A 24,468-nucleotide genomic window follows, 5' to 3' on the forward strand; every position below is an offset into this window, starting at 1 on the left:
CGCAGGCTGGACAATAGAACGAGTCAACATTTCCCCAAGGCTGAAAAACGGCAAAAGAACGTTGGCTAAGCTGGAACACTAGCGAGAGCCCATAGCAAATGAATGGAATCCAACGTTTGCAGAGCCTGTTTTGACTGGAGTGATTGATGCTTAGAATTCAATTTCGACAAAATGGCACAAAAAAAAAAAATCCTTATTTATTTTACCACTGCAATCTGTTCGTCGGACGAAACTGGGGGGAAAAAACTACTTGTGTAGAAAGTAAACATCCGCACCTTGATGGTGTCAACTGTGCTTATGTCTGCATAATGAGAAAGTACGGAAAAAATTACAACTTCAGACTATTTCTGGTCTAGTGATCGATGTCAACCGAGCTCACTGCCCGGACCTACATAATTACAAAAAGGAGATTCTCCTGATTCAAATGGTGCCTGACTTGAAAAAAAATCTAAATATACACATTGTGAGATATTTGGTGAAATAGATTGGCATGCCTCTCCATAGGAAAACAATGGAGGGGAGCTCAGCAGTGCAAGGGCAAAAAGTATTTTGGGGCTAGAATGTCATGACAACCGAGCTCACTGCCCAGATTCACATAATTACAAAGAGGAGATTCTCATGATTAAAATGGCGTCCGACTTGAAAAAGATCTAAATAAACACATTGCGAGATATTTGGCGAAATAGACAGACATGCCTATATTTCCCCTATAGGAAGCAACGGGACGACCTCAGAGTTCCATGAGTATTTTTTTCTTGTTTACATTTGAGCTACCAACAACGTGAGCAAGTCTCATTGCCAACAATAGCGAAGCAGACATTGTGACATAGAACAATAAGCTGGGAATCGAACGTTCGGGTAGGTGAGTTAGTGCCACGGTGCTCAATACAACTAATAGGAGCTGGCAGGGTGAAAAATGCCCTAAAATAAGGCCTGTTTTGTCGTGATTACTTCAAAACGACGGCAAGCAGCTGGGAAATATGGTCATACTATGAAGCTGAGCTCCACGGCGGATGCAGTGAACTGGTTTCTATCAGGAAAAAAACGTCATTGTTAAAAATGTTATGTATCCAACCTAATAGAGGTGTCGTTTGGGATCCTAACCCGTCTGGTTACCTTTGAAGGCGTCAGCCTGCTGCTCCACTGACTCCCTGACCATCTTCCAGAAGCAGTCGGACACGGCCAGACTGAGGTTCTTAGTGGTCACCTGGTGTGCTTTCAGCATACCATCTCTTTGAAGGAGAGAGGGACACAGGTCAGGATAACATGTTCAATTTCAGCAGAATGTAAAAAATTAAATAAATTCTCATTGAAAACCATGGCCGTTCACCAAATTAATGAATTTACCGGCAATTCATTTTCTAAACCGAATGTGCAATAATAGGGAGTCAGGACACCCACCTAAGAAGTCTAGAGTTCTGGAAGAAGTCCTCCTCGTAGTCTTTGATGGAGTCGATGCTTTCACCGGCACTGCCTTGGGAAGAAGGGACAACAGATGCACATGTCAGTGATTAAAGACCTGACTAACTCAGACCAGATTCAACTAATGTACATTACTGTAAATAGGGTGGCAAAATTCCGGTAACTTTCCCCAAATTCACTGAAATCCTGGTGGCATGTTACTGGAATTTTGCCACCCTAATTGTAATGCAACTTACCTTTTCCCGTCACCACAGCAAAATAGCCCAAGGCCTTCATCGGGAACAGTTTTCCTTCAACAATCTGTTGAATCTGTAGAGAGAGAAATAAATCAAATCCAAGAAACTAATGAAAGGGCACTCCTTTTTGGCTAAAGAGGATTATAAATGTTTTCAGAACATTTGAACTTGACAAATCTATTTTGTCCATGCTCTGTTTCAGGACTACCTAGACTTGTCCAACTCATTTCTGTTTCACGTTACAAAAAAAGTTTCAAATCAAACATTTTGAACGTGTGTGTGTGTGTTTGCGAATCTCACCCGGTTAGGGCTGGCCAGGTTCTTCTCAGCCAGGTCTACTTTGGTCAGGACAAATATGGTCCTCTTCCCCTGCGGGTCCATTTGACTGACCAGGTCTGTGACGATGCTGCGCTCCGCATCCACTGACCCATCTGAGGACGAGAAAGAGAGATGGAGGGTTCGGGAAGAGCAGGTGAGGTAAAGGAATAGGGGAGGCAGCAGAGAGGAGAGATGAGACCGAAGAGAAGGGAATAGAGGAGCGGAGGGGAGGAAGAAAAGGAGCTCAAGGGTGACCTGTTCATATTTGATCATGAAAAAAGGGGGGACTCCAGTGTTGACTCACCCTGGATGCAGAGGATGATGGCGTTGGGGTTCTGCATGTAGTTCTTGCTGATGCTGAATATGGTCTCCTTGGTGTCGGCTGCCATGCCCGCTGTCACAGTCTGAGAGGAATTACATAGCATCACTGCACCTAACACTGTATGGTCACTGTTAATGTACACAAGCGTGTGTGCAAGTGTGTTTCTGTATGTGCTTCTTGCGCGTGTGTAGCAGTGTGTGTGTACACTCACACTGATGACTCCTGGTAAGTCCACTAGTACCATCCTCTGGATGCCTGGTCCTTTGACACTCAGAGAGATCGTCTGCCATATGGAAACAAACATTTAGGCACAAACTGAAGTACACATTCTTAAAGCTGAAAGCTATAGAGGTACTGTCCTCACCTCAGGGCTGACTGTCTGTCCCTCCTTGACACTCTTCCTCATCCTCAGCTCGATCTCATGTCTCAGGGCAGCCAGCTTCAGGGACAATAATTAATGAATGAATGAGTGAATAAACAAGAAAACAAGTGAATGAATTAAGATTGAAAGAGGCAGATTTCCCCATTTGTTTACAGTCCAGTCACCCCTCCCGCACATATGTATGCCGTATAAAACTTACGTCCTCCTCTTTGCCCAGGTCGAACTCTCGGCTGCTGTCCTTGAACATGGCTACGTGGTGCGGACCCTCGCTTAGCGTCACCTAGTGGAGGGGGAGAGAACAGCAGGCGGCAAAATGTAATTGACCACTTTCAAAGTCCACAGGGCAAAACCACAACAGTAGTCTGGTAATGCTACCCATCCATCCAGACCACACAGGCCTCATTCAACCAATCAAACTGAGGACTAGAACATCCCATATGGAACCGTGTAGACCTACAGAGCCTAAGAAGAAATCCATCAAAGCATTGCCACAGCAGTAGGTAAGGTTCGGACAGGTTGCCTTAAAAAGGGGCAATCTGGGATTCAAAAAAACAACAAAGCAGTCACTCTGCCACTTAAAAGTTATATTCTCCAAAAATCAACAGCTATACATCAATTACAAAATGGATGTACCAAATCCCAGATAAAATAACAAACACCAAGTAAGCGTTGGATCTTATACATCTTTGATATCTTTGTAGCTACAGCGCTGGAAGTTAGGGATTTGGGGGGGGGTGGAGGTTCAGGTCATCTAGTAAATGAGTTCTTCTACCTTGACAGGAGAGCGGGTCATCATTTCTCCAGAGCCCCGGGGGAAGATCCTAGCCTGGGCGATCATCTCCAACACACTGGTCTTCCCTGCACTCTGGTCTCCCACCACCACCACCTAGAGTATAGCACAGTGGAGGGAGGGAAGGAGGAAGATGGCGGAAATGCGGAGGGTTGGATGAAATGGGTGTGACAAGACAGTAGAGGCGTAGCATTTCATAACAACGCCTTTACAAGAGGAACGAACGGGGCCATACTTGCGAACATAAAGCAACCATTTCAATTTAAGCAGTTTCTCCTTTTCAAAATGCGTATCAGCCAATTCAAATCGTTGATTTACTTGCACGTGACAGAAAGCTAAATTGTAGCTGGTTCTATCAGCTCAAATGGCTCACGTTAGCCCTATGCTAACCACGTGGCAGTGGTATTGTTCTGGAACAAGTTCTGCATCAGCCAATTCAAATCATTCATGTAGCTGGTGTTCCAACACGTGTTCATGGGAGCGTCCTAAACCTAGAGAGCACGTTTTGAACATCAAAGCAAACCATCACCGTGTATTCGACTGACTGCGTAGCAATGGATCAAAATCTCACACGAGTTTTTCCCCCTTTCCCCCTTTGAAACATCGATTCACCTCTATTGGGTTTGCGTGTTGAAAAGGGACGTAGGCTGCATCCAACAGGTTGAAGATGAGGAAGGGATTTAGTAAGGAGCTACCTCGTTCAGCCAAGCACACAAACACACTGCTATTGCCTAATAATCATAGTTCATATGCTATATTACATGCCCGTTATATACATGCCCATGCTCGAGGAGGATGGGCATTAGTGTACAGTAGCTAAACAGAGTGCACATAGCTATAGCCTACATTCATTCACCATTTAGCAGTGTGCCACCTAGAAGTGATGGTGATAATGGTAGCCTACATTCTATTTGACAAATCCATAAGGCTCTTTGGTTTTTATTTTTAGGAAACTTCAATGTTGCGAGGTCCTCATTTATCTGTTTTGCAGAAACGCACATGGATGTGTGTGTGAAACGGAAACAAACACGTGGGATTTTGTTCATGTATGCGAAAACTTGAAAATGTTGTCTAATATTAGTAGCAGAGTCAAGGCTGCATCAAATGACTATCCAGTCTTTAGATGTTCTTTAGGAATGAATTATATTCTTCAAGAAACTAGAGTATTCCTCAAACCAATTGGTGTATAGTAGCAACAAAACACAACCACCAAACCAGACAGTCAAATTCAGGACATCAAATACTTTCAAAATACAGAAGTCATCTGCGTATGATACATTTTTGCATCATATGAGAACATATGAAAGCTGGTGGTTCCTTTTAACATGAGTCTTCAATATTCCCAGGTAAGAAATTTAGGTTGTAGTTATTTTTGGACTATTTCTCTCTATACCATTTGTATTTCATATACCTTTGACTATTGGATGTTCTAATAGGCACTACAGTATTGCCAGCCTAATCTCAGGAGTTGATAGGCTTGAAGTCATAAACAGCGCTGTGCTTCAAGCATTACGAGCCTGCTGCTGCCTACCACCGCTCAGTCAGACTGCTCTATCAAATCATAGATGTAATTATAATATAAATACACAGAAATACGAGCCTTAGGTAATTCATATGGCCAAATCCGGAAACTATCATTTCGAAAACAAAATGTTTATTCTTTTAGTGAAATACAGAACCGTTTCGTGTTTTATCGAACGGGTGGCATCCATAAGTATTGCTGTTACATTGCACAACCTTCAATGTTATGTCATAATTCTGTGAAATTCTGGCAAATTAATTACGGGCTTTGTTTGGAAGAAATGGTCTTCACACAGTTTGTAACGAGCCAGGCGGCCCAAAATGCTGCATTTACCCTGACTCTGCTTGCACAGAATGCAAGAGAAGTGACAATATGCCTAGTTAATATTGCCTGCTAAAAATAATTTATTTTAACTAAATATGCAGGTTTAAAAAAATATACTTGTGTATTGATTTTAAGAAAGGCATTGATGTTTATGGTTAGGTACATTCGTGCAACGACAGTGCTTCTTTCGCGAATGCGCTTGTTAAATCGTCACCCATTTAGCGAAGTAGGCTGTGATTCAATGATAAATTGACAGGCACCGCATTGATTACTTGCAACGCAGGACAAGCTAGTTAAACTAGTAATATCATCAACCATATGTAGTTAATTAGCGATTATGTTTAGATTGATTGTTTTTTTATAAGATAAGTTTAATGTTAGCTAGCAACTGACCTTGGCTCTTTGCTGCGCTCGCGTAACACGTGGTCAGCCTGCCACGCAGTTTCCTCGTGGAATGCAATGTAATCGGCCATGCCGATTAAATCGGTCAACCTCTAGTTTGTGGTGTTTTTTTAGTTCTGTGTTGGACCCCACGAAGATTAGATTAGCTGACGTTATGTCGTCAGCTAACGGGAATCCTAATAAAATTGAAATGCAATATGGACAACATTTTGTTACAGACCAAAGGAACAAAAGTAAACCTGGAATTAGTAGTTTTAAAATATCCTTCTAGTGGTTAGGGTTGACCCATTTTAAGAAATTCCATTATTTGGTGGATATAAAGTCTAAGATCTTTGACAGGCAGATGAAGAATTTCTTCCAGGATATAATCACTGCCACCTGGTGAGGTTAGCATAGGGATAATGTGTGCCATCTTATCTAATGGGACCAGCTCCAATTTAGCGTTCTGTCATAAATCAATTTAATTTGGCTAATACACATTTTGAGCCAAAGGAAACTATTTCAATTTAAAATGGTTACTTCTGTTGCCAAGTATGGCCCCAATATTCATGGGATCTACTAAAGAAACATGAACATGAAAAAATAATGTCTCCTTAATTTGATTGCATTTCCAGACAGCCATGACCCATTGGTTTATCTTTACCCTGGGTAGGTGATCCTGGGTGTTGTAGTTAGAGTCAAAATCTGAGAGGATGTCCAGGACCTCAGAGTACATGTCAATCAGAGACTTCTGTAGAAAAGAACACAGATAGAATTTTTTTTTAGGGAAATGCCTGATGGGAGATTGAGTCTTTCTTCAGGAGACAGTGTTTTGAAACAAACTCTTTGATTAACTTGTACTACCATGCAGAACACTGGTGTGTGTATGTGCATGACTGTGTAAGTGTGTGTGTGGTGTGCGTGACTCACACACACCTTGATCTTCCTCTGGTGGATGCCCTTCTCGTCTTTCTGCAGCACCACTTTCCTCAGGTCCTTGTTCTCCTTCTCCAGTCTCTCCAGCATGCGCTGGTACTTCATCTACGTGCAAGAGAGAAAGAAGTTCAAGCTTTAACAACAAATCCTCGCTTTCACCATTTGTCAAAGTAAACTGGATTTTTCTAAACCCGACTTCACAAGGTCAATGTGGTACCATACAAGTGGAGTCTATTTAAGGAAAGATCTGGATTTATTTTATTGGCCCATCCATTTGATACTGGATCCAGTGTACCTGGCACCGACGATCATACGACGCTCAAAGTCGTTTAGGTCACTCGTTTCGCCCATTCTTACAATACATTGAACGCGTTGATGCATTACAATACATTTACATTTAAGTCATTTAGCAGACGCTCAGCCACGGCCATTTTCGTGAACGGGTTGGTGTACCTAATAAACGGTCTGGTGGGTGTATATAACATTCTGTTTGTGGCAAGAAATTCAGATAATAATTTAAACTGAAAAACTTGAAGTGTTGAATCAAGCGTTGTTTTGTGTATCAGTTCACACACACAATGTGCCATGGAATCGTTACATCGGAAATCTCTTCCCAGCTATATTGCAACCAGTAAACCCAGTGTGGTATTATGTGGTATAAAAACTTGGGGTCTGTTAAAACAAGGAAGGATACGGACCATATTGGGCTGTACCTGAGTTCGGAGCAGTTCCTCTTGAAGCTGGTCCACCTTCTCCTTGTCTGAAGACTGGAGAGAGAGCAAGTTCATTAACCCTCTCACTCACGTCTGGGACATTTAACCCATCACCCACTGTGAGCCACTCCAAACCCACTGAGACCACTAGCATCACCACAGACAGCTAACGTGCACGTTACATTACACAGACCAGTGGGCACCGCAGCGGAGGAAAGCCAAGTTAATAGAAAAAAAGGGGGGAAAACGGATTCCAGTCCAGGTTGAAGTCATTTGTTTGGTCTTAACATGTAATACAGTAAATCATAGTGCAAAAAAAATAAAATCACAGGCACAAGTAAAATCAGGCCCTGGAAAAGACGTCTGAATTATACCAATCATCAAGAGATCATCATCAAGATTATTACAGCATGATCAAACATGATTTTTCATGATTTCAGCAGCCCCTCCCCAGATTAAAGAGTTCCACACCTGCAATTCATTTTCGAGAGGTGGAGATCACAAAGCAGAGACAGAAGGAGACAGAGCACCAGTGAGCGGATGGATTGGGACAGCAAGAAGGGACAACAGATTAAACACACACACAAACAAGTACAGTACACACACTGATAGATGAGAGAAAGGGGCTATAGCAAAGGTGATTGTGCTAACTACGTGCAAATTGCAATGTTGGGATAATAGGCTATAGCAGTTAATCTGATTAGTGGACTAAGAAGAAAGATCTAGTACTGATTCCTACATCCTGATATAGGCCTATACCCAATTAGACAGATTTCACTGTATAACTGACATTTAGGATAATTCCAGAAGTGCACAGCACACCATGCAGCGGTATGTCCCTCCACTCCATGCAGTGTAGGTTGTCCGTACGTTAGTGAAGTGTTACGGGAGGACCGTTGGCCGTAGTCCAGCGTCTAGCATGAGATAGGGAGCCTAGGCTATGTTACTGCGGTACTGAACTGGTGACAGGTGATTCTGAGATTACCAGGCATCAGACATGCCATCCCACCAGTGGCACTGGCATAGCGGTCACAGCACACTGCCCTGAGGGACACCATGTGGATGGATGATGTTTTCCAATGTCTGCTCACACTAATGGGAAGTTTGCGGGGGATGACGGGGTAGTATGTTAAGGTAGGTTGAATAAAGCGAGATGTGTGCTACTGCAATGCAGCCTACAGTGCCTGGTGAAAGTATTCACCCCCCTGGCATTTTTCCTATTTTGTTGCCTTACAACCTGGAATTAAAGTAGATTTTTAGGGGGTTTGTAGCTTTTGATTTACATAACATAACATGCCTACCACTTTGAAGATGTAAAATATATTTTTTATTTTAAAACAAAGAAGAAATAGGACAAAAAAAACAACGGAAAACTTGAGCGTGCATAAGTATTCACCCCCCAAAGTCAATACTTTGTAGAGCCACCTTTTGCAGGAATTACAGCTGCAAGTCTCTTGGGGTATGTCTCTATAAGCTTGGCACATCTAGCCACTGGGATCTTTGCCCATTCGTCAAGGCAAAATTGCTCCAGCTCCTTAAAGTTGGATGGGTTCCGCTGGTGTACAGGAATCTTAAGCCATACCATAGATTCTCAATTGGATTGAGGACTGGGCTTTGACTAGGCCATTCCAAGACATTTAAACATTTCCCCTTAAACCACTCAAGTGTTGCTTTAGCCGTATGCTTAGGGTCATTGTCCTGCTGGAAGGTGACCCACGTTCCCAGTCTCAAATCTCTGGAAGACTGAAACAGGTTTCCCACAAGAATTTCCCTGTATCTAGCACCATCCATCATTCTGACCAGTTTCCCAGTCCATGCCGATATAAAACATCCCCACAGCATGATGCTGCCACCACGCTTCACTGTGGGGATGGGGTTCTCGGGGTGATGAGAGGTGTTGGGTTTGCACCAGACATAGCGTTTTCCTTAATGGCCAAAAAGCTACATTTTAGTCTTATCTAACCAAAGTACCTTCATCCATATGTTTGGGGAGTCTCCCACATGCTTTTTGGCGAATCCCAAATGTGTTTGCTTATTGTTTTCTTTTTGCAATGGCTTTTTTCTAGCCACTCTTCCTCCCAGCTCTGTGGAGTGTACGGCTTAAAATGGTCCTATGGACAGATACTCCAATCTCCGCTGTGGAGCTTTGCAGGTCTTTCGGGGTTATCTTTGGTCTCTTTGATGCCTCTTTGATTAATGCCCTCCTTGCCTGGTCCGTGAGTTGTGGTGGGCGGCACTCTCTTGGCAGGTTTGTTGCGGTGCCATATTATTTCATAATGGATTAGTGGTGCTCCATAATGGTGCTCCGTGGGATGTTCAAAGTTTGATTTTTTTTTTAACACAACCCTGATCTGTACTTCTCCACAACTTTGTCCGTGACCTGTTTGGAGAGCTCCTTGGTCTTCATGGTGCCACTTGCTTGGTGGTGCCACTTGCTTAGTGGTGTTGCAGACTCTGGAGCCTTTCAGAACAGGTGTATCTATACTGAGATCATGTGATACTGAAATAAAGTCCACCTGTGTGCAATCTAACTAATTATGTGACTTCTGAAGGTAATTGGTTGCACCAGATCTTATTTAGGGGCTTCATAGCAAAGGGGGGTGAATACATATGCACGCACCACTTTTCTATTTTACATTTATTGTTTTAGGAAACAAGTAATTTTTTTCCATTTGGACTATTTTGTGTATGTCCATTACATGAAATTCAAATAAAAATCCATTTTAATTACAGGTTGTAATGAAGCAAAATAGCAAAAACACCAAGGGGGTGAATACTTTTACAAGGAACTGTATATAGGCTAAATAGCATATGCAAAATAACATAATAAGACAAAAGCAGCTAGACCAGAATGAATTCAAAGCTGACCAGAAATTTGCAAAGTGATACAAAAGATGCTGTTAATTGAATATTTGCTAATATCATTTCATTGTACTCAGCGATCAGAAAGTAAGAATGCACAGTACAATTTGTTGCTTGTAGCATATAGCCGAAGCTATAAAAAGATTGCAGTTTAAATCAACAATGACTAGAGATACAATAAAGTGCACCACAGTGCCTTCTTGTCCACTTCACATAGGATAGTGAGCTAGGAAGGAGCTCTCGGGTTGTTAAATGAGGCAAATCCAAACGGTATAGGACCATAGGAATTTCATCCACCAATCTCATAAACAGCATTCCATATTAAATTACTCAGCAAATCTCCATTCGTGTGAATTTAAACGTCAGGGTGTTTGTCCATCCTGAGGAGGGCGGGTGGTTTTGTGGGCAGTTCTACTGTTTATGTTCTGAAGGGGGCTTCTACAGATGAGAGCTGGGTGGTGGGAGGGGGGGGTAGGACCTTCACCTTGCGTTTCTGCTGAGGGGGGCTGGGACTGGGGTTCGGGGTGGTGGTTGGCATTGGCTCGGGTATCAGGCGCGGGCGTGGGGGTGGGCTGGGGGCGGGATCTGGGCTTGGCCGTGCGTTTTTGGATGCGGCGGCCCGCCGGACCTCCTCCTCGGCCTGCTGGATCTGCTGTTGAATGAGAATGAGCTCGCCGAGCAGACCCTGAGGGACGTCACAGTGAGAGAGAGGCAGGAGCAACACAGCCGTCAACACAACCTACTGTACCCGTCAGTCAAGCAACCCACTGACCAACCAACTAAGCTGGAGCTGGAGCCAGGGCTGACCTACAGCTAGACAACCCAATGTCGATCTATGCCTATCATCATCGATGGTCACCATTCTGTCAAAGCTTGTGGGTAAACTGAATCGACGTCTAGCTCCTAGATCTTGCCACCATCATCGGTACCCAACAAAGTCATTCTTTCTCTGTCAAAGAGACTCCAGAACAGACTTTGCCAATCTGGAGATCTGAACGCGGACGAAGCAACTGATATCCCAACCAGTGTCTCTCAGCCAGTGGCACACGGGGAAGGATTCTGTAGAGTAATTGTTTCTTAGCAGTCTTCCATCACTATGGCTTTTTTAGTCATACCAAAACACAACTGATACCTTGCAACTTAAAGAATGATTATGCTAGACGAGGCAATGTAGATATGACAAATGAACACTCAAGAAATTATGGATTGAGGTCTTGAAGAAAAAAAGCCCATGTGTAGATGTACTGGATACATTATTGAAAGTGGGTAAACTATTTAAAGTGTGGCTGATATTCAACACATGTAATTATATTGAAAAGGATATTCTCTGCTAAAATCAGCCTGATGATTAGCGAAGCAAGCTGCACTGGGAATAGGGTTGCAAATTTCTCAGGTTTTCCAGAAATCCCATTTGGAATATTGCTGGAATCAGGAGGGAATAAGCAGGAAATCTGTGAATCCGCTAACCAGGACTTCTAGCAATGAGTGATCGGTCAAGGATGGAGCAGAAAGCGTGATGCAGGCCAGTGGGAGATGAGCGAAGCTCAAGCCCAACGGTCCCCATGTTGGGACCACTGCTTTCGATTAAAAGCAGGGTAGAGGTATATGGATGCCATAGATTGTCTAATATTCAGCCTATTGTTCTACAATAGGTCACTCTTTTTAACATATGAAAGTCACTAGGGTTGAACAGCGTGAAAACATTAAAAGCAGGACTATTCCATTGAACTTGAGGACAACAGTGGAAGAGCCCCTTGGGAGCAGAGGAACAATACAAAATGGGCGGTATGTGAAGACAACGGGAATGAAACATAGGAAGATACAAAAGTGCTGTTCAGAAGCTTAAGAGTATCATCTCCTGAATGCAGCATGAGACTTCTGGAAAAACAACACATAGAAGAGCATGAGGGGGGGGAGCAAGGGCAAATAATCAGCATAAGTGCATATAGCCCATATGATTTTCTAGCCATGATGTAATACTCTGTAAGATTGAGGACTTAATGATCACCTTCATGTCACAAATGGTAACACAAAAAAAACATACCTGCATTCCCTAGCAGGAAAAAATATCATTTTGTACAAGTGACAAAATAATAGCTGGTATACAAACCTCAGTTGTACAGAGTGCAAATATCTGCTATTTTCAATGGTCAACAACATACAATATTAAAAACCACTTATCCATAAACAGGCAGCCAGAATGGGGGTCAATTCCAGTAAAAATAATCAGAAATTCAGTTAACCTGAATACTGCCCTTTACCTCCAGTAGTTTTCAACTCAAGAACTGAATCTCACATCATTTCCCAAATTGCCTGGAGCTGAAATGGAATTGCCCCAAACTGCGAACGCAACAAGCAGCAGTTTCTTTCTACAATGATACACAGCTATATGTCACAGGGAGCAAGGCTGAGCGAGGGTAAGCTAGTAAGGCGGTGCAGAGCATACTTGCCTTCTTGAACTGTTTGTCGCTGGCCTCCGGTGTGGCGGTGACCGGGGCCTCTGTGGCTGCTTTCACTGGAGTGTCCCCAGGGGCTTCTGCTAGGAGACAACAAAACCGTCAATTATAACACTTGACAAACATAAGGTTACCCACACATGATAATACATTATCTTTAATAGTTTATTAGCAATAAGTAATAATGAGTCAAAAGTATTGGCATGCCCAACATTAGAGAGGCCTTTATCTATGCCCCAGATCAGAAGAAGCACCCGGTCCCATGTGACAGAATCTCAAATGTTTGGAAAATATTGCTCACAATAGAATTTGCTGATTGGCTGAAAGCCGTGGTAATTTATCCTGCTCTAATTACTTTGGTAACCAGTTTATAATAGCAATAAGGAACCTCAGGTGTTTGTGGTATATTGCCAATACACCACAGCTAAGGGCTGTATCCAGGCACTCCGTGTTGCGTCGTGCTTTAGAACAGCCGTTCGTCGTGCTGTAAAGGCCATAAACCAAACCCCCACGGGCTTTATCGCTTAAAAACTGCCCTTGAGTGTCATGGAACAACAATCTCTCGTCCAGCCAATGACAAGCCTCGCAATAACAAGCCTCGCACATACCGTACAGGACTGCATCCCAAATGGAACTATATTCCTTATATAGTGCCCTACTTTTGAAAAGAGCCATATGGGCCCATGTCTAAAGTAGTGCACTACATAGGGAACCACTTGGAACATGAAAGGAATACACCCATTGTTTTAGCAAATCAAAGAAGCGGGAGGGATGTGGTTTGAGGTGTTTGCATCCATCAAAGACACTGTGCTTCTTCCAAACATCTGAGAAGCATCAGCTACCAGCAGACAAGGAGAGCCCTCTCAGCCAAGGATAAGGGATCCCATAATGTAAGTAGAGGAGGGGGGAGAGCCCAGGGAAGCCAAAGAGAGAGGAGGAACTTGAAAGTCAAAATACAGAAACACACAAGCAGAACAGACAAAAGCCACAGTCAGACTAAACTGCATGACAAGGGAGAAGAGGAGACTATGCAAAACAAACAGACTGTATCTGTTGTTAAGAGCACTGTAGACCAGAAGGATAAAGATCGTCATTATCATATCCAATTCAATTCATTCCAAGTTTGTCCAATTCAGTTTTCAGAGGAATTGTGTTTTTAGAGGAATTCAATTACACAATGGGACAGTACACAAAATGTCCTTCTCTGCACTCTTTTGATTACAATATGACTTAAGGTTAAATCCTCTGCATCAATTAAAGCCTGTGTGTCAATCAAAGCACACTCTGGTACTACGGCCACCCAAAAGACAAATCCTTCCATTAATAATTTGTCATTGGCGTATCAGACAGCAGCATAGAGTACCACAGAATGAGTCATAATACCCATAAAACCTAGCAGTCAAACAGGGAAAAGGTTCCAATTGTTTTTCCATCGTTCATTCCCCCCCATTGGTGATTTTAGAAACACTTCAAATAATGGCTGAGTTTCGTGTAGGCTTACCCTGGGGTAACGTTTTGATAATCGTGCAAGTCTCTCAAGGAACAGGTAACTTTTATCAATATATTCACTTGTATTTTCCAGCAAGAAAATGAGATGCTTATTAGCTTCTAACGTGGCTATCATAAAGAACTACAAATACCATCGTGATCTGGACGAGACTGCCGAATCGAAGCAAAGGTAAAAATCTCTGGATTAACTATCTAATGTTAGCTAAAGGTAGTAATGAATAAATTGGATACATTTCTTTAAATTGACAATTCGGTGCAAGTTTTAAATAGCTAATTAGCATTTTCAAATCTGAGAATAAATAGAGCAGAATATATTGATAAAAGTCACCTTGTCCGAGAGAGATGTACATGCTTATCAAAACACACCACCAGGGTAAACCTACACGAAACACAGCTTCTTATTTTAAGTGTTAAAATCCCCAATGGGATAAATGTATGGTTTAACTGCTAGGTTTTAAGGGTATTATGACATTTCCACTGTGATGCTCTATTGGACAAATAAATCAGTTGGTAAATAAATAAAGCCAATCGTGTTAAGTTAGGAGGTGCCAATCCAGGAACCCTTGACATCGTCTTTGGCTCCAAACCCCTGTTAACCACGTCTGCAAGGGTGCTGCTGCACACACACACCAACGTTGGGTATTCAAACAGCACCAGGGAAGAGAATGGAGGGGCTGAGTGTGGGGTGTACACACCTAACAACAGACGCAGACCAGAAGCTCCTTCACTACCCACACTCACACCTGTGAAGAATGCGGAGGGGGTGGGGTGGGGGGGGGGGGGGAGGAAGAACACAACATAAAAATCAAAAGACTGAAGCAAAAAAGGGGTCAGAGCAGAGTCACTGCTGCCAGAATGTGAGCTTGTTGTTGTGGCTGCGTCCTGCAAGTCCAGAGGCGACTTTTGCAATCTGGGCACGCAATTGTGATACTACTCATTATACAGGATAACTAATCGATTGGCCTAATTTGACTGTGTGAAATCAATGGATTGGTACTGTTCACTTATGCTCATCACATGCATACAATAGTAACATTGTCAAATTACTAATATTGACCTAAATTAGACCCAGTTACTTTGGAAATTATACTTAGCCCATAGAGATCCTATTAAATTACTCGAGGGGCAATGTCATAAACCCTCAAAGTTCCAGAATGGGGTGAAAATGGCAGCCATATTAGTCAGGGAGAAATCCAAACTAGTCTAATAATTGGACTGAACGTAGAGGCCAAATCGCTCTTTTTACAGGACAATAAACAGGCATGTGTAATACAACTGTCTACCTAAAATATTGTCATATAATTATAAATGCAATCTATATGGATTTCATACAAATTTGATGTATAAATAGCTTCTAAAATATATGTAAACGGACCATAATTGCCTCCATTTTTGTTTTCTTGGAAAACAATAACAGTAGTCGTTGCATTTACAATTTGTCTAAGTCATAACATCAACTGATCTCAGTCAGTGCATGGCTGTGGATTGACTGCATTGTTTGAATGAAATGTTGGCTCTTCATTTGAAACATCTATGGAATCATTCCTCAAAAAAAAAATGTCTGACTCCCTAGGTAACAAATATAATATACACATAACAAATAAATTACTTTACACAATATCTTATCACAGCACTGGACTCAACTCCCTGACCAAAATGGCTGAGCTTTAGCCCAGCAGAAGAAGGTTCCTGTCCATTCTAGTACTCAAAATTCCAAAATCTGTGACTTAGCCTATAAAAACAGCTGTCGTCAGCACATAATTATAGTATGCTTTGAAAAATGTCAATCGTAGAGACGGGTGGAAATTGCTCCATAGCTCGAGGTGTATTCATTAGTGCATGCCGTGGCAAAATGTTCTGCAAGGGAAAACATTTAGCAACGAAGACAATAGTTTCTTATTGGTCAAATTCAGGTAAGTCCCCCCTCCCCATTTCAGCCCATTTGCTTCCTAGTGAATACACCCTAGAGTGTGTCCCCTCTCTCCTCACTTCCTCTGGACTTCCAGCAAGCAGTATATTGAGCGGCTCTATTTCAAAACAAGGCAGCCCAATTGTGGTGTTAGATACACTTCACAAGGACATCAATGATGCAAAAGCCCAGATAAGAGGCGGGAAAGTGAAAAGTGGCTGGAACTGGCACTGTAAATTGGCGAAAATAAAACATTTAACTGATTGCTGGAAAGTAGATTGCAACAGTAGGTAATGCAGGTGTGATTAGACAGTTATTGACAAAAGAAGCCAACTTCAAATTCAGATAACCAATGACGTGGAGTGTGACTTTCTACCACCTGGGGCAGGTGCTATAGCTATTCTGGATTCATAAAGCTCAAAACGTTGAGCACTTTTACCACTTCACCTAAGATCTATAAACAAAATCTAATCCTATGCTAAAAATAGTTGATTAACTGGTTTGTCCAACATGGCCATATTGAAGCATAAAATGGCAATATATATATTTTTTTATCTGACAAGACTGTACTCACCGGTGGAGAGTATGCTCTTCAGGAAGGTGAAGTTCTCTCCTATCTTATCAAAGTCAGGTAACTCGGGTAGGAGCTTGGCAATCTCCTCTAACTCAGGCAGAATTTTGGTTAGTTTATCTGTGTGTAGAAAAGTGAGATATGGTTAGTGGAGTTGACCATTTGAACAAATGTTGTGTTCCATGCATCAGACTTAAATGAACCAAACTAAATAAGCAGCCTTAAAGATGGAATCCGCAGTAGGGGACACTGTCCGCCCCACGGCTATTGTTATTGTTTTGTTTACAAAGCAGAGCTGGGGAGCGTTGCACATCGGAAAAAAATAATATCACGCATGCAATGATGTCAGAGGGGGGTGAAAAAAAAACAGTGTTCGTTGTTTGCAGCAACTCCTCCGTTGTTGAAATATCGCAAAACGGACATGGCAGTTTCAGCAACAAGGATTCCAGTTTGAGAGAAAAATAGCAATGGCTCAGTCTGAATGCTTATTCAAATGTTTTACAATTCACATCTGAACAACCACACACTGCACTGACTGACAGAGAAGAAACCAACATGACAAGGTGTTTAACACTTTCAAGTTCACAGACTTCTGACGAGGCATTTTGTGGCATACAGGGGGACACACCTACCTAGGTCAATTTGATCACTCAGCTCCCAGACAAAATCAGGTACTACCCAATTGTATGCACTCATATCAGGCAGCATATCCTTCCACTCCTCATAGGTCTGGAAAAACAGAACACAAGTGGCATTTCAATCATATGGTCAATTTACAATTCTATATATATATGGGACGACAACAAAAAACCTCCATTAAAGACTAACATGAACAACATTTCAAGGGATGGGTTCGGAGACAATAAGTAAGGGGTGTGTGTTCTAGCGGAGTGGCACTTCCACGGCGTGGCATTATTTTCCAGAGATCTTTTCCGGGTTGATTATCCCGCTTATACCACGACTATAATCTAACTACGGCTGTGACGGTCATGGAATTGTGGATGATGGTAACTGGCCAACCGAAAGACCACGGTCAACGTATTAACTTTTAGAACAGCAGCAAAAAAAAAAACGATGGATGTGAAGCTATAGATATAGATTGAATGGAATGGGCGTACCCCCGTTCAAGCCAATGGTGGCATAATGGGTGGACTGGCGAACATTGCAAGTTTCCTGCATACCAGCAAAGCAGGAAGTTATCACGTTGTTAAGAGTTCATGTTACGGCAGAAACGGACTCAAATGAACGAATGCCCGGCCATCCCGTCTTCAAGCATCTATTCGTTCCAAAAATGTATAATAATTCTTAAAAGGTTATTTTATTTTCATCCATAACTATCGGTTACACGGTTATAGAGTAATTGAGCCAGCCCTGAATTGAACACATTTGCACCTAGAAACTTGTTCCAACATTCACCGAAGTAGCCAGCAGGTTTACTAGATAGTAGGGCTGTGCAGAGTACTCGGACAAAACAAGTACCATAACTGATATGGAGCATTTTCTGAATACAATTATGACGCAAGTTTCTTTTTGTAATTATCCGTGATTGAAATAAAGTTATTTTCAGGTGCCAGCACCCATCTCTCTCTCACTGAAACAGTATGAAGTGCTATTGGCGAGTTCTTTCTATAAAGAAACGGGCGGGGTATCTGTTGAACCTGCTGCAATGATTGGATTAGAACAAGATGCTCTCATTTCCCCCAGACAGGCAGGCATCTCTGCCGCCTCCCCCAGGGCACAAGTCTCACCTTCATGTATGAATCAGAATCTGGAGCTAGTCACTGTTGCTCAATCTAGTTATTTTCTGTCAACTTTATTCAATTGCAGACGATGAGATTCAAGTCATGCTTGCTTGCTATTATTATTTATTCTTGCTCGGGCATGTTTACAGAGCGACAGATCATTAGAAAATAAAATGACAAATGTAGATTGTTTGTTTTGATTGAACAAATGTTGTGGCATAAGTGTCAGGAGGAAAAATGATTTGCTCCTCTTGAAAGTGAAACAATAAATGGGACAAACAAATTAGACTACCTTCATCTAAATCTGTGTCTGGGATAAATGCAGGCAGTAGTAGCCGGCCAGCCATGCATTAGGTGAACAGCCTATTCTGTTGATAATTGAATAGGACTAAGTATGAAAATCATGTACGTTCTAATCCGTCGGGGTCATTTAACTTTGAACAATGTGTGCAAATGAGTGAAGGAACACGACGATGTGCTCGGAGATGTGCTCTGAATGATGGTGCAATAATACATACTTTTTGTACTGTTCATGTTTTACAGGCATTTTTCTGATCACAAGTAAATACGATTACAAGTATCAAATGTGATAAAACCGTTACGATTACGATGAGATCAGCACACCCCTACTAGGTAGCTACAGGCGTTGCCCTGGTAACCAAACAAATAGACTTGCTAGCTTAGCTAACCAAACCATTAGTCCTATATTGCTATTATGAAAATGTAATTCAACAATGTCAATAATGTTTTCAAAATCAGCTTTTGCTTTCAAAAGCAGCTCAAACATAGAACATGTAAGAATGAACTTCATAGCCATTGAATTATACCGTGCATTATAGGGAATTATACGATGGAACACTCATTTCTGATTGGCTTGAAGGGCATTCTTGAGTGTGCATTATTTCCCGATAACGCACGGTATACCTGCACAATAGAATTCAATGGCTATAGTTCCTTCTTACATGTTCTGATGGAGCTGCTTTTTCACTGGATGTTGAACACATTTCTACCAGCAAATGAACACATTTCTAGCAGCAAGTGTGTTCAATTATAACCATGGTATAAAAGGAATAATCAACTCTGAGCTCTGTTGATTATTAATCAACTTGGGGCTCTATGCATTCGTCTCTATGCATTCCTATCCCTTAAATAATGCACGCTCTAGAATGCCCTTCAAGCCAATCAGAAACGACTATTCAACAATGCCAGGGTATTTAATAGGGCATATTTCACATTCTACGTGACAGGAAAGGGTTAAGTCTTTAAAAGGTCCCTTCCTTTCTTCTGTCTTGAAAGAGTCTGGGTTAAAAATAGAGGCGTGACGGGAGCCTACACAAGCTAAACTTCAACAGAATCATATGTTAACCTGGTGCATATAGTGAAATGGGTTTGAGATAACACGCTCGTAAGGGCATCTCATTGTGCTGGCAGCCTAGCGCGTCACGTGACCTGAATAAACATACACCCTAGCAGATCAGCAGTCAACTGTAGGGCAATTAACCTTGGTTTCACTGGATGTGAAGAACAGTACGTGGACTCACTCCATTAGGATTACAAAATCACCATTCAAATTCAATATCACTTGATCCTATGCCCAGTGTGAACAGTAATAAACCACTATATCTATGTGTTTGTTATTCTCAAAGCTCTTACCAAGCAGGTAAAGCCAAGTGTCATATTGTCAACCACTATCTAGATTTTAAACAGATTCTCTATCATAATTATGGGACAGAAACCCAGGCACAGATTAAGCCTAGTCCTGGACTACAAAGCACTTTCAATGGAAAATCTGTGTCTAGGATACATTCCCTTAACATTCAACTCTCTCTCCTCCACCTCAAATGTGCGGTGTACCTTTTTGGCGGTGTACCCGCCTCCGACTGCCGAGCCCAGCACGATGTACCGGAGCTTGAGCAGCCTAGAGGCTAGGCGCAGCATCCAGAAATTGCGGTGCTGCTGGTAGCGCCAGCCGCCATGGCCGCCTGGGGGAGGCTTGGGAGGCCGCATGGGCAGCCGGGACATGGAGGTGAAGTGGCGGGCTGCCGAACAGTGCGGGGGGCGCTGGGCGTTGGCACTGGCGTTGTACCGGTGGTGGATGGCACGGGACAGCGGGTGCAGCTTCTGCAAGGGCATCCTGAACCTCACCCCCATGTTTTTGGAGACCAGGTTATTGCAGGCCACGCTGACAAGACAGAGAAAACGAGTCAGGGATTAAGACCCACAAGTAAATTCAACACTACCTTCTGCAGACATCTGTTTGGTGTGATTAGTTGAAAGACTAATTATAACTGTACATTACAACATGATGACGAACAATGGCATGACAGTGTTGATTGAAAGAAAGCGGGAAAAAAATGAAAGCTAGCTGAAAACTTGTCTGGCTAAACACACTACAGTAACGTTAGTTACCTAAAAATACTACAATAATGTTAGCTAGCTAATTTAGTTGACTGCGTTAAATGGCTAACGTTAACTGGCTACCAGAATGTCAGCCTTTGCTTTTGTTTTGCAGATGGCCAGCACACACCCCATCCAACGTTAGCTAGCTAGTTGGACAACTATTTACGAGCAGGCCGCTTGTCAGGGATTGACATTTGTTTTACAACGTAACTACCTAATTGCCAGTTAACCAGCTTCCTGGCCATCAACAGAGGAATAACAACCTTTTCGTAATCAGCCGCTACCGGCTCAAGCCAACTAACGTTATCTAGCAAAGTTAGCCAGTCATTTCATTAGAAGTTGTACATCACTGCCATCAACTATTGCTGTTTGAAAACGTCTATCTTGTCTAGATAGTATTGTGGTCAGCATTGCTAACTAGCTCGATATAGCCTAGCTAGCTACACTAGCCAGCTGGCGCTAAAGGTTGAGCTTTTGGAAATGGTATTACCCCACTTACCAGGCCACTGCTCTTCCAACTCGTAACATAGCTAGCTGTTGCTATTAAGTTACCAACAAGGGGTGAGTGCAAATGTATTATAAAGTCGCGCTTAGGCACTATTTAAATCATCTTTCCAGATGGTACACATTGGTTATTGCTAGCTAGCTAACAAGGACACGGCAAGAAATCGGAATGACAGGTCCACTTCCTGGCAATGAGTCCAACCTCCAAATTAGCACTGCCAAAACACAGTCTATGGTGGTTTAGGTTCCTATACAGTATCTGTCGTACATACTCAATCACATCTCATATGATATAACATTTTCTCTAATTTATCAACAAGTAAATCAATTGGATAAATTATTATTTCAAACATTTATAGTAAGAATTTCCACACTGTAATCTGACTAAAAACACCATTGTGTCTTAATTGTTCTTCCATGGAAGCTGTGGACCTCCCAAAATTGCTGAAAAAGTAGCACAAATACAGAACTACTCATACTCTAGGGTGTGGATGGTCTAATAATACACATTATCAACTTCATGACTCCTCAATGTTGTACAATTATGATGGGTCATTGCTTCGCTCTCTGAATCCTCCAATTTTTACAATGTCCAATTTTTACTGCAAGCTTCATCCTCCTCTGGGTACATTGACATCAAATCTAAACCTGGGATGCTCATGGTTCTCCCCCCCTTCCATAGACTTGCACACTACTTATGACAACTTCTGGAAGACATCCTCCAACCTATCAGAGCTCTTGAACTGACATGTTGTCCACCCAATCAAAGGATCAGAGAATTAATCTAGTACTGAAAGCATAAACTACAGCTAGCTAGCACTGCAGGGCATAAAATGGGGTGAGTAGTTGACTCAAAGAGAGAAAGACAATAGTTGAACAGTTTTGAACAAATTAATTTCTTATAGAGAGAGGTTGACATTTTTTTTCAGTTTCACTTACTTAGCTAGCAAATGCAGCTAGCTAGTTTAGCCTACTCAAACACCCTGCCAAAATAGAGGGATGCTATGTTAGCTAGGTGGCTATTGTTTGAATGAAAGGCATTGATGCGAGTAACCAGTCTTGTTCAGAACATCACAACACATCCGGGTATCTCAAGCACCCCGGTAAAACACAAGAGTTGCAGTAATGAACATTTACCAACAGATGGGATCACTGTGCCATCTTACACCCATAACAGCTATGACTGTTCAACATAAGGTAAGCTTTTGGTTTTACTAATTTATTGCCACTGGGACCGCCGGTGTAAGTGCTAAACTGCTTACTGACTATACACTGTAGTGTTACTGCATGATTGTAGCGAGTTTACTAACTTGTTCTATTAGCTATGTTAACTATGACATTGCTTTAGCTAATATGGTGACAATGATGTTGGCTGTGTGTAGCGGTTATGATATTGTTTGGCTTTTTCCGCCTGGTCACATACAGCTGATGTGTTGTGCATTGAAGTTCACAAGTTTAGGGAAAAGGTGAGAGGAAGAGAGCGCATAGATGAGAGAAGGAATTCCATGTGGCTGCTATGAAAGTGAACTGTGTTTACGTGTGATCAGGGGTGTATTCATTCTGCCGATTGTGTGGAAAACATTTCTTAAATGGAAGCAAGCGGAACAAAACAGGGATAAACATACCTGAATTTGTCCAATAGAAACTCTCGTTTGCAGCTGTTGGACTCATGATTACACCCTAGATCAGCTAGATGCAGGCTGGAGTGTTCAAGGCAGTATTGAATGTGTCACTGTCTGTCACCTCAAATTTTTCTCTTGACCTGTGTGCACTTACATTGTAAACTTTCATTCACATCATAATGGGTGTAGGGAAAATTTGAGTAACATGTAGTAGCCTAAGCCAATCGCTGTTAAATTGAACTGGGTGAATTGAAAATGAATGACAGTCATCCACAGGGTTGGGTAGGTTACTTTCCAAATGTAATCCGTTACAGTTACTAGTTACCTGTCCAAAATTGTAATCATTAACATAATTTTTGGATTATCCAAACTCAGTAACGTAATCTGATTACATTCAGTTACTTTTAGATGACTTTCCCCTTAAGCAGAATTAGAGAAGACAAAGATCTATGTTACCAATTGAACAACATCTATTGCAGGATAAATCAATGTTAAAATGGACATAGCTGGAAATATATGGATGTTAAATTTTACTTTATGGATTGGTTATGTAGGCTTCTTCTAACCCATCGCTTTCGACTACACATAATATGATTAAATTATATCTTTACATTAATATACTATATATAATTTATAAGTCCAAAAATGGATGTCGTAACTATGGATTGCCCCTTTAAGTCTATCAAAAGTGTGCGAGTTTGAGCATGTCCATTAGGTCTATGGATTTAAAAAAATATATCAGCATGAATTAGATTGCGCAATAAAAGCCCCACTTTTATTCTATAGGCTGGGATCCACACTATGCAGCTGTTGCAAGAGCGCATTTTCCACTGGCTATCTACTGGTTTCAAAAACAATGATTGACAGGCATCTTAAACTTCTTGAATTCAACAATTTTTGGGTTCAAGTACACATTTATATTTGTGAACAGCCATCCACAACAACCACAATCCGTAAGGCGCAAATAGCTAAATGAGAGAGCAGCGGTGTTATTCACATCAATGCGCGATGTAGATATCAATAATAAGTGATATCTGTATCGCCGTAGACTACACCACTGCTGTCATCCTTACCTTCAAGCGTTTATTCAAATTGGATAATCTTTGGATGCCAACAGCAGTTCCATCATTGGAAGACAAAGCTTGGACTGCAGCCTACAAAAGCCTATTCCTGCTCTTTTCCCGCAATCCATCAAACACATTTGGTGTGTCATCATAGTGGTCTCTGACTTGTGGTCAGACTCGCTCAGGTGGAACAAACTTACATTTGCGCCTTTTTTCAATGCTGATTTGAATGTCATTGAGAAAACAGAGAAGTGATATTCAAAGTAATCCTCGAAGTAATCTTCTAGTTTTTCAAAAGTATCTGTAATCTGATTACAATATTTTTTTTGCTGGTAATGTAACAGATTACAGTTGCCGTTTTTTTGTAATCCTTTACTTCCCAACCCTGATCATCCAATATGCTGTAATGGAAATAAGGCTATGCTCATGAAAAAAATCATCCTCCCTCCTCTTAAACAGCACCAACCGCCACTGACACACACA

At 41.9% G+C, this 24,468-nt stretch overlaps 1 protein-coding gene across 10 annotated transcripts in view; it reads right to left on the reverse strand.

Moving 5' to 3' along the window:
• The window catches only part of LOC123997423 (dynamin-like 120 kDa protein, mitochondrial), a 62,085-nt gene extending 40,582 nt beyond the window's left edge, over positions 1-21,503 (reverse strand). Inside the window, exons 1-19 of one of the 10 annotated variants that reach the window (XM_046301620.1) lie at positions 21,295-21,503; positions 20,250-20,577; positions 17,286-17,382; positions 16,657-16,773; positions 14,869-14,916; positions 12,659-12,744; positions 10,693-10,893; positions 7,347-7,400; positions 6,628-6,738; positions 6,362-6,448; positions 3,453-3,566; positions 2,880-2,960; positions 2,663-2,737; positions 2,510-2,581; positions 2,281-2,380; positions 1,959-2,089; positions 1,659-1,731; positions 1,402-1,474; positions 1,117-1,232 (exon numbers count right to left, since the gene is read on the reverse strand). In XM_046301620.1, the coding sequence (XP_046157576.1) occupies positions 1,117-1,232; positions 1,402-1,474; positions 1,659-1,731; positions 1,959-2,089; positions 2,281-2,380; positions 2,510-2,581; positions 2,663-2,737; positions 2,880-2,960; positions 3,453-3,566; positions 6,362-6,448; positions 6,628-6,738; positions 7,347-7,400; positions 10,693-10,893; positions 12,659-12,744; positions 14,869-14,916; positions 16,657-16,773; positions 17,286-17,382; positions 20,250-20,577; positions 21,295-21,323 (1,993 nt within the window). In that variant the 5' untranslated portion in view covers positions 21,324-21,503. Of the gene's footprint in view, positions 1-1,116; positions 1,233-1,401; positions 1,475-1,658; positions 1,732-1,958; positions 2,090-2,280; positions 2,381-2,509; positions 2,582-2,662; positions 2,738-2,879; positions 2,961-3,452; positions 3,567-6,361; positions 6,449-6,627; positions 6,739-7,346; positions 7,401-10,692; positions 10,894-12,658; positions 12,748-14,868; positions 14,917-16,656; positions 16,774-17,285; positions 17,383-20,249; positions 20,578-21,294 lie in introns of all 10 variants that reach the window. The other 9 variants (XM_046301621.1, XM_046301619.1, XM_046301623.1 and 6 more) reach the window with 9 other exon arrangements.
• Positions 21,504-24,468: the final 2,965 nt, after the last annotated feature.

This window comes from Oncorhynchus gorbuscha, linkage group LG15 (genome assembly GCF_021184085.1).
Source record: "Oncorhynchus gorbuscha isolate QuinsamMale2020 ecotype Even-year linkage group LG15, OgorEven_v1.0, whole genome shotgun sequence".
NCBI classification, from domain to species: domain Eukaryota; kingdom Metazoa; phylum Chordata; class Actinopteri; order Salmoniformes; family Salmonidae; genus Oncorhynchus; species Oncorhynchus gorbuscha.